Source organism: Miscanthus floridulus, chromosome 6 (genome assembly GCF_019320115.1).
Source record: "Miscanthus floridulus cultivar M001 chromosome 6, ASM1932011v1, whole genome shotgun sequence".
NCBI lineage: Eukaryota > Viridiplantae > Streptophyta > Magnoliopsida > Poales > Poaceae > Miscanthus > Miscanthus floridulus.
In genome coordinates, this window is record NC_089585.1 from 124,511,162 (window position 1) to 124,522,003 (window position 10,842).

Genomic DNA, 10,842 nt, shown 5'->3' on the forward strand with positions numbered 1-10,842 from the left:
GTGGCCCCATATTTCTTCACCTTAGTGAAGCTCTCCTCTAGGTACACTGCGAGGTTGTATAGGATGCTGCAAAGTCACCAAAAACCACTTTAATGCACATGCTATACAATCTTGCACTGTGAGGCCTGCTATTACCGCGTCTGATACGAAATTCAGATTGATTTTACCTACCTGGTCCTTGCAGTTTGATTCGCTCAGATACATGATCCTTGTAGTTTGATTTGCATTCCTGAATCATGTTCAATGAGCGCTTGATCCATAGCCTAATGCACCCTGCTCACCAAAGATCATGAAACCATTAAACTACCTTGGCAGAAAGTAAGTAAAATGAGAACAAAGCATGTGTCTTTTGTAGATCACCTTGAGGGTGCACTAAGCTTCTCCTATATGAAGTAAGGGCAGAAGACACACATGATTTAATAATGGCTCGCAAGATCAAGTAGATGTATGGGGTGGTATTCCCCTCTATTATAGCTTAATTTTGGTACGACCTGGTGGTCTGATAAAATCTGGGCCACAACATCCAAATCTCTAGTCTGTTCACAAGAGAGAGAGAGAGAAAGGATGTACAATCAGTAGTACACAAATTTTTTGGCGCTCATGTATGCAAGAAAATAGGAGTAATACACACCGGCAAGAAATTCCACGGACTCAAAGCTACAGGAAGAAATACATTTGGAATTTTAGATATGAATCCCATTTTCAATAAAAGTGTTTTCATCACATCCAAATTGACATTAATGACTGCCCATCAGTAGGCCTTGATCTTACTATTTAATCAATTGATAATGGCCCTGTTCGCGTGCCCTTAAACCCGGCTTGATCCGCTTTTTTCATCTAGAACAGTGTTTTTCTCTCACAAATTTCTCCAGCATTCCTCCAAACCATCCAAATTCCTCTAAGCGAACAAGCCCAATATATTTCCTTAGTTGGAGCAGTGGTTCACCAGTACATTAACCAATTGAGAACTGAATGAATCGAATGTGATTCAGGAAGAAAGGACAGGGCACGCAAGAAAAGAACCAGAGATTAGGATGAACCTTGGTGCCTGCGCGTGGCCTCCACCGCTCGTTAGCCTCACGCGCTGCCGCCACCGCTCGGCCAATGTGATGTCATTGCTGCTCCCCAGCCTTGTTCGTACCCCATCGACGATATGCGGCGCCGCAGTTTTCCTGCCTCGGGCGGTGGCGGTCTTGGCCGGCCGCTCCCCCACCTCTTGCCTCCCACGATAGCGGTGGGCAGCAGGGTTCAGCTCCTGTGGGTTCGATAGTGTTCCATGACATTTTTTTAATTCCGTGATTGCAGGCTTTGATCGTTGTTTGCCGAACGACAGTGCATTCGTGCGAAGCATTTGAAGCCACGCGTGCGTGCGACGTGTTTGAAGCCTGGCATCAAATATCAAACCGTGGCCATAGGATTTAGTTGGGTGTTTTATTTACCTTTAATTTTAGCTAAGATGAATTTCTATATATATTTTTCTAGATGTACATTGGTTGGAGACTCTTTATGACAGAACCGCCCAATTTATACAAGATCAAGTATGGCTATCCCCATTTAACACATTGACACGCGCATACTTTCACTTATATAAACACGGTAGTCCATCGAGTGTCACGAAGGACCTCGGTAAATCAACATCATAACCAAGATCGCATGATTAAGCAAATACACATCACATACATAGAGTTACAGCGGAAATGATATTATAAATGGGTTCACAAATAATAGTACAAGTTTGGATTTTAAAACCGGTTAAAAGAAAACAACATAGCTTTCAAACGATTACATTAATATAAGTTCCAAATACATTGCTAGCATAAGTGACCTCCTCTTATGAAAGCATATAGATGAGAAATAAATATAGAGTCACTGAGCCCATCGGCGGTTAGTCACCATCTTCAGCAGGCCAAGAACTTCACCTGCAACATGGTGGGATAAACCCTAAGTACTCGAATGTACTTAGCTAGACTTATCCGTCATAAACCAGAAATAAAGTGACTCCAAAGATCATGCAAGGCTTTATAGGTGGAGCTAGCTTGATAACATTTTGCATAAAAGCCACTAGTTGAGCTATACATTTTATAATTCGGTAACCAAGTTAATTATAGCTATTCATCTCTAGATTAGTAACTAACCTATGCCAAACATATGGAATATCATTTAGTAACATGCAATAGTAACCATAGACGGTGTAACATTTCCATATTCATCATAACCATCAAATTCAATTATTAATGCTACATTGCCGCTGCTCAGTCAAGTTCTCACTATTCGGGAGAGACGGTGACTCGAATCGATTTCAACCAGCTGGGGAGTTATTCCTAACACAACCCAGACATACCTACGCCATGGTAGTCTTAGGTCACCTTTGTTACAACTCAGGTACAGTCGCGGGTTCGATCTGTGCCGCACCCTCAGGGATACTACCAGTCTGTTAGGAAGTTCAGGCTCAACCTACCCTTGGACTCACGCCACTAGCTCCCCATACATCCTTATAGCCTCCAGTGTGTGCACTTTCACTTACCGGGTCCCAGCCTGAGTTGAGCTACTCGGCTTCACGGTCGGAACGACTTATCCGACCAACTAAGTGCTAGGCATGCATTCAACTTGACATGAGGACGTACAATGAACCGGTCCTTAACCAACACAGACGGGGATAAATAGGCACCAAGACCTCCATGCCTTGTTGCTTCTCTATCATAATCCCACCCGGTCTCCTTTTATTCATCAACACATGGTTATTTCTATGATAGCAAATATAATCAATCGTGTTTTGGTATCCACCTATATCTCGTAAGTGATAGGAAATCACCTGACTTCTACTGGACTAAGCATTGCTAAGCATACATTCGATCCTAGACCTACATAGGGTTCAAGGTATATTTCTAGACAAGGTAGTTCTATGCATCGAGTGGTTCCAATCAACTCTTATAACCTAATGCATCAAACATAAAGAACTCAAGTGATATTTATAAAAATATAGGAGGCTTAAAATGCTTTAGGGCTTGCCTAGGATCTAATACTAGGTTAGTGTTTGTTAGATGACACTCTCTTGGCGAGCATCTCTGGTTTAGGCATGTACTCGAGGGGTCCTTCTATCTTCGAGATAGGTCCACCAACACCGCCTTCTGGTTCGACTCCATCATCACATCCTTCATGTGGTGCATCTAGCGTACCTTGATGAGATACAACAATGCAAGTGCACGAATACGAAGAATGACAATATAAGATGCCTCACATAAAAGTATTCAAGATGAGCACAAGGTTACACCGAACATATATAAGCACTCCACATTACTTAATTAAACACCCCACAACCAATCATGCTAGGATAGTAAGGAAAGTAGCACCAAGCATGACATAAGTTTCATAAGGTTTTATGTATATTAACTTAACACCATCAAAGGCATAAGCCACACTTAGCAACACACAAAGCAAAGCAAGGTGAAGCAACTAATTTTAGGTACAACACAGATTCTGAACAACAACACCATAGTCACTTGTTTTAATCATACCTAGAGTTTTAGGCATGTAAAAAGTGTGAATCAAGACTTTTTAGAAAGCTAATAAAATTATCTAAAACTTTTTTATTAACACCAAAAGTTGATTCAACAAATAATAAGGTCAAAATACATTATGAAGCAGAGCTTATACAACTAAGGACAGAAAACTGATATTAACTTTAGAAATGCATAACTGGAGTTCTAGACATTCAGCAAACATGATTATGAACCTTGTGGAAAGCTTATTAAGTTATCTATAACTTTATCATTATCATTTTAAGATGATTCTACAACTAACAAGGTCAAACAATACCAAGAAGGCATCTCTGTCTAGATTTGGACAGAAATCTATCATTCCACTTTGAACAGTTATAACTGGAGTTTTAGACCACCAAAAGCAGTGATCTTAGACATTTTAGAAAGCTTACAAAAATCACTATAACTCTCCTATTATCACCAATATATGATTCCATGTTTAAATGATCCAAACAATACAATCATTCAGATCTATCCAGAGGACATGCAAAAATTGACAGCAAACTTATAAAATCTATAACTCCTATACCAGTAGGCCTAAAACCATGAAATTTTATGTCAAGAAAGATAAAGAAATTATCTACAACTTTTGTATTCAACATATCTACAGAAAACATGATTTGTATCATGAAAATATCACCACCATAAAAACTATACATGCAGCCATAACAATAGAGATACAACTATATGCATTTATCATTTATGTTGTTGACAACTTACATTTTATTGCTATATATGTAGCTCCATGCAACTCCTAACTATAACCAAGCAATCATATTACCTAGCACCAATTATTAGAAGTATTACATGGCATAAACACAAGCATCTACTAACAAACTTTTATTAGTTTTTCTATATATAAAAACCTATATATTAATTATAGGTGATGTTGCAAACATCTCATTTAGATCTCAAATTTTTATGTGAGATAGATGATGACAATACATGATTATTGTATAAATCTTACATGCTCGGGGTTTATAATTTAATTGCTACGAAAAAGACAAATCTTAATTATTAATAAACATGTGAGAACAAGATAAATCTAAAGATCACTATTTTCTATAAACATATAGCCATATTAGGGTTTCTCAGGCCACATTATCATCATGCAAGGGCAAAGGAACCACATTTCATATTTTTGCACATATAAATTATTTATAAGCCATTTAAAACCATTTATTAAGCATTAAACCAGTTAAATCAATAACTCAATCATACTATATCCAATGACCATGATTTTTCCCCACATAACACACATAGTATAAGTAGCCTACCATTACATTTTCGTAGCAATTGGAGCACCACAACTTTAGATATGAGAATAACAAGCAAAACGAGCTAAAATTGCCTATTTAACAAGATTAAATCAAAACATTATAAAAACAGTATACAACTAGCATATTTAATATTTTTATTAGCTAGATCATGCCATCACAAGATTAACACACCTGGAATTACCATTTTTGGACTTTTATAACTCAAGATATGCATCCGACAACTTAAAAGGATTTTTAAAAGCACTTTGCAAGAATAAATAAAAATAGTAGAAACTTTCTACTAACACATATCAAATTATAACTCTAATGCATAGATCTACTCTCAAGGATTTCAAAAAGTCCTCATTTGTTATTTTATGATTTTTCTACAATTTATTATGATTTAACAAAGTTTTAGCCATAAAAAATTAGATTTGCACCAAGGACCTCGAACTTCTGTGAAAATATATTCTAGCGAAACAGTCCTTCTAGTCACTATTTAGATGAGTCATAAACTTTGCAGATAACCCCTTGCACTTGTTCCAATTGTTGCGTGAGCTCCCTCACGCGGGTCAGAACAGAGGAGGTGGAGGAGGATCGCCGACCAGGCGATTTTCGACCGGTGAGGTCGTCGCCGACGTCGGGGAAACAGTAGGGGGGCACCAAGGGGTCCACGCGCTTCCATGGGATAGCTCGGCTTGGTTCGAGGAGGCCCTAGGTGGCACGACCACGGCAGCAGCGGACTGACGGCCGGCGAGGATGGGCTCAGGGTTGGTCGGCCTTGGCTAGCAGGGGTCAGCGGCGGCGAGGAGTATTAGGGGGTGCTCGCGTACCTGTGGTGGGGCGCAGCTCGGCCAAAGACAAGCAAGATGGCCGGGCCACGTGTGCGCGCGACAAGCAGAGGCACTGCTCCGGTGGCAACAAGCTGTAGGCAGCGGCGCTGTTGGGAAGGCGATGCGAGGTGTTGGTGGAGGATTGGCACGCTGAGTGGCTGGAGGGGGCTTTTGCAGAGGAGGAGCAGCGGCTGTAGTGAGCTTGGCCTGGTTGTCAATGGCGATGGCGTCCGCGTGAGCTCAGAGTGAGGAGGATGGAGAGCGAGCGAGCTAGTGAGAGCGGAGGGCGTCCGTAACCGCATGGAGCATGAGGCACTCAGGCGACAGCGAGGTGGGAAGGCAGGGGTGCATGGCAAGGAGGTGGGGCACTTAGCTCGAGCATGGAGGCCATGTCCCAGATAGGCGTCGCCCATTGGGGCATTTTACTGAGCACGTGGCGGGCAGCAATGTGGGCAAGGTGGATGTCATTTTGGGGCTAGCTATGGGCCTATTTGGACCTTGGGCCCAAAAGCAAAGTTGTATCCCACCTGATGGTCTACAAAACTCATTAAGGGTGCTTGGCCATTTGAGCTCTCCATTAGCAGCTAATTAAGCTCCAAGTTGATAGTATCAACAACTTCACGAAGGTTAAGCCTTGCTCTGCTTAAGCTAGAATTACTTGGTCAAAACATAGACAAATTTGATCCAACTTTTTGTATGTCGTTCTCCAAGATGTAAACTCCAACTTTTATTTTGGGATCAAGTCAAGTTGCTTAACGAAAACACTAGAACGCGACATGCCAACTATCCTTGCCACTAATCTCAGACTTAGAATATTTTCTAGGGCTGAAAACGGCAGCTGATTCAAAATTGAGACCACTGTTTGAGCCACTTAGGAGTTGAAATAAGTATTGGTCAAAACATAAAGTTTGTTATACTTAAGCAGAACTAAAACTTTTATTTAAGGTCCACCTCCACGCAAGCACTCCAAACAGTTGGTCAACATAGGTCAAAACCATATCATGAAAAAGATAATTTTAGTTATTCCCACACTTAGAAGCATTTTCTTGATATTTGCTCAATATGAACCCTTCATGACTTTTGTTGTAGAGTTCAATTAGAGTCATTTGGGCAAGGTAGCAAGGTTTGGTCAACATCCCATGTTTCCATTTACCTGATGAAGCAATTCAAGAAAAATTATAACTTATCATTTCATGTAACTTCTTGGCTCCAAACTTCACGAAATTTTTCCACTACTCAAGGTAGATGCATGTTGATGTAATGTTCATGAAATAAGCATGTTTAACATTACTCATGCCTAATCTCAACTAGGGTCCCCATGTAAGCAAAGTGTATTGTCCGAGTCCAAGTTGGGGCTCATTTTCATAGGTTTGACCTCAATACCTTCATCATCACTTCAAAATTAAGAACTAGAGATCATGATCATTGCTAGACATAAGTCTAAATCCACTGCTTAACTTGTGACTAACACCCAAGATGTTACACTCTTATTAGGGGATGTTTTTCTAGAGAGATCTAGTATAATTTTGATTGATCAATTATAGTAGAGATGCAAATAGCTTCACCATGGTCAATAGCTTCACCATGGTCCCACCAGATCGCAACAAATTTCATTCATTTTTTTGTACTCGTAACAATGTGAAGCGCATTTCTGTCAATAGCATTTTGGAATTTGTTGTCTTTGTCTATCAAATTCAAATATAGGCTACAGTACATGGTCTTTCAGTTTTTTTTTATTTTTTTTGTGTGGAGAGGACATAGTCTTTCAGTTAAACAATCACAAATGGAGAAGAAACAGGGCCTGAATACGTTGCTCGCCACTAGAGATGTAATGGGCCTGAGAAACAGGCCCTGCTCTGAAATTTTCATAGTTGTGGGCTTGTATAACAGACTAGGTAGCGTGCCCGTACATTGCTATGGAACAACTAAATCTTTTATACTAAAAACACACGGATCGCATGATAAGATAATAATACTATTAAATTAAATACCGACGTTAAAGTGACATTTAATTCAAAAGGCAAAGTTCGTGAAATTAACACAGTCACGGAGAGCGTGGCGTCGTAGGTTCACAAACTCTACTGTATAGACTTTTTCGTAATATGGCTAAGATAATATTTTATATCGACAGAAAGAATTCTCCGATATCCATTTCTTTTATGCGCCAATAAATCCATGAATAAGTTCTGTTGCATCTCCATATAATTCTGTATACACAGGTTTGGGTATATATGTAAATATTAGTGCCTGTCACATGGATAATACTGCGTGTCTTAAAAAATCTCTCATAAAATTTTAAAATAAAGTATGTTATACTCATCGTACAAATATGTGTAGCTTTAGGACTATTCCACACAGACATATATTATAGAATAAAGTATCCACTTGAGTGTTTGTTTTAAGATGTTGAATTAGGTGTTGTAATTCTTAATTTCGACACATTTTTCAGATCAAAACAACCAATGATGACACTTTTCTTAGTGGTGCATAATTTTATGGTGCACCTCTTGACTACCTAAATAAGGACAAGTTAGCACTGTAAAGGTTCAGAAAAGCTGCTGAGAAGACCAAGGTTAAGTTGTTCTTCACTATGCATACTAAAATCTATGTTCTCGTTTATCATTACCGATGCTATTGATGCAAAGCAATTCAACATTACCATGATCAGATATAAGTTTAAGTCTTTTGTAAGCAATCTTATAGAGGGACTCTCATCCTTTATGTGATCTGCGTCAAGGATATTGACAGGACAATGGACCTATGTTGGAATATCGCACCAAAAAGTGTCCACGTTTTATCCACGATTTATTTCCCATGAATACATGCGGATACTATGATAACACTCACTACACCAAATAAAATATTAGAGAGAATTTGCATTGCCTCCAGAAGAATTTATTTATTGAGTTCTTTGGACTCTATGGGTAGTTTTGAAATATTTATTTGCATGTCTTACCTCGTATCCTAATTTAAAATTTTGTAGTTTAATTAGAATATGAGAAAATGATTCAAAATGAAAAGACCCAAGGGCAATTTCAGCAAGAAACTGCAAGCGAGGACGATAGAACACGTGAGCGTGAAACCAAATGAAAGGAGAAAAAAGTTGTCCCGTTTATAAATGCAAAGAGGGAAAGTATTAAATGTAGGCAGATTTGGCAAGGTTCTCGGAAATATAAAGATGTTCTTTTGTTTTAATTCTCTTTTCTTCTGTGTTAATTCTCTTTCCTTTTGCTCGTTGTCATATATGCTGGTGTAGATAAACATGCAATATGTATATGGATAGCACAATAGTTTTCTACTTCCTATTTTACCGTGATTCCTCTATCACATGACAGACAATATTCAATCAAGGAGAATTACACAAAAAAACGCAGCATGTGAAAGATGTCGTGGGGATCATAGATATGATAGAAGGATGAACTAAAATAAATATCGTAAAAAAATATTATACTTTATTCTTTTTAGCCGTGAGAGATAGGAGATCGGAGATATTTATGATGGGACGCGGCACGATCACTTCCATCGATCGTCGCCCACTCGCCCTCACCCACCCGGCCACCCCAGCTGCCTGCAATCTGCAAGTGCCGACTGCCACCCACTGCCGCGCCGCCGCGCCATGGCTTCCCCGTCCCCCTCCTCGCCCCTCCACCCGCACCAGCACCAGCACCCGCCCCCTCCGAATCCTCATCACCAATTCCAATCCCCACCGCCGTCGATGCTGCCGCCGCCGTCAGCGGCGCTGCCTAAGGCGCTCGACCTGGAGGTTACCGTCGTCTCCGGGAAGCACCTGAAGAATGTCAACTGGCGCCGTGGCGACCTCCGTGCCTACGTCGTGGTCTACCTTGATCCCTCCCGCCGCGCCGCCACCCGCCCCGACGACGGCGGCGGGTGCAAACCAACCTGGAATGAGCGCCTCGTCCTCCCGCTTCCGCCCCACCTCTCCCCGCACGACCCCTCGATCCTCCTGTCCCTCGACGTTTTCCACTCTAAGCCCTCCGATTCGCCCAAGCCGCTCGTCGGATCTGCCCGCTCTCCTCTCCGCGACCTCCTCTTCCCCGCAAACCCTAACCCTAGCCACGATTCCTCATCCTCCGCTCTCGTCAGCCTGCCACTCCTCCGCCCTTCCGGCCGCCCACAGGGAAAGCTCCGCATCCGCGTCGCCATCCGCGAGCGCTCGCCGCCGCCTCCTGAGCCGCAATACCCTCCGCCTTCCAGCTCCCCATACTACTTTACACCGCCTCCTCCTGCCTACTCGGCCCCGCCGCAGTACGGATCCGACCAGTACTATCGCCCCAGTGGGTACTACTCTGCACCTGCACCTGCACCTCCACCTCCACCACCTCAGTATGAGTACACCGGAGGGCCCTCTGCACCGGTGGACTACAACAGGCAATATGAGCAGAGAGGGAGGACTGGGGGCGGTGGTAGTGGCAGTGGGAATGGAAGGTATGGAGTGGGGACTGGGCTTGCGGTGGGTGCTGTGGCTGGAGCCCTCGGGGGTCTAGCAATTGATGAAGCTGTGAAGTACAAGGAGGAGAAGGCTGCAGAGCGAGTGGAAGAGAAGGTTGTACCTGCTGGGAGGGATGATTACAGCGAGTATCGTGGCGACTATTGAATGAAAGTTTGTGAGTGTGGAACTAAGAAAGCACTGTGAGTTGATTCTTCTTCCATGCCTACGTGGGAATAAAGTCACAGTGTTAGTCTATGGCTTGCTCCATGTATGTGTATATATTTGTTTTGTGGATTATTCTGATACCTATAAACTACAAGGTTTTATGATGACAGATTTGGTGTGTAACATAAAGGTCTCATGGTTTGCTTTGATGCTGTACTTGTGTCTTGTTGTCTTGATGTTGCGTGTTATCTTTTCCAGCAATTGTACTGATCTGTTTTCCTTGTATTTGGTGTGTTGAAATTGTTGTATACTCGTCAAAGGCAGCATTGCTTTGTAGTAAATTCGAAGTTGGATATAAACATTTGTCTGTACAGCAAACTACGTCTGGCTATGACTCCCGTGAGCTTATTTATTATTTGATGTGCTTCTGCAACCAGGAAATGAGCTGGTACATGTCAACTGAAAGTGCAATTTGGAAAAACTTGGTCATACATTGTAGGGGATATATGATCCAAATCTGGGCAGAGACTAGGCATAAGCTACAAGGATTTATTTATTAACAGAAAAGCATATGTTTTCTTCATACACCTTCTAAA

The 10,842-nt window shown here is 41.6% G+C and overlaps 1 protein-coding gene across 1 annotated transcript; it reads left to right on the plus strand.

Moving 5' to 3' along the window:
- Positions 1-9,147: 9,147 nt before the first annotated feature.
- Positions 9,148-10,455, plus strand: LOC136459459 (protein SRC2-like). Its single transcript, XM_066459310.1, has one exon. The coding sequence runs from the start codon at positions 9,248-9,250 to the stop codon at positions 10,244-10,246; it is 999 nt and encodes a 332-aa protein (XP_066315407.1). The 5' UTR covers positions 9,148-9,247; the 3' UTR covers positions 10,247-10,455.
- Positions 10,456-10,842: the final 387 nt, after the last annotated feature.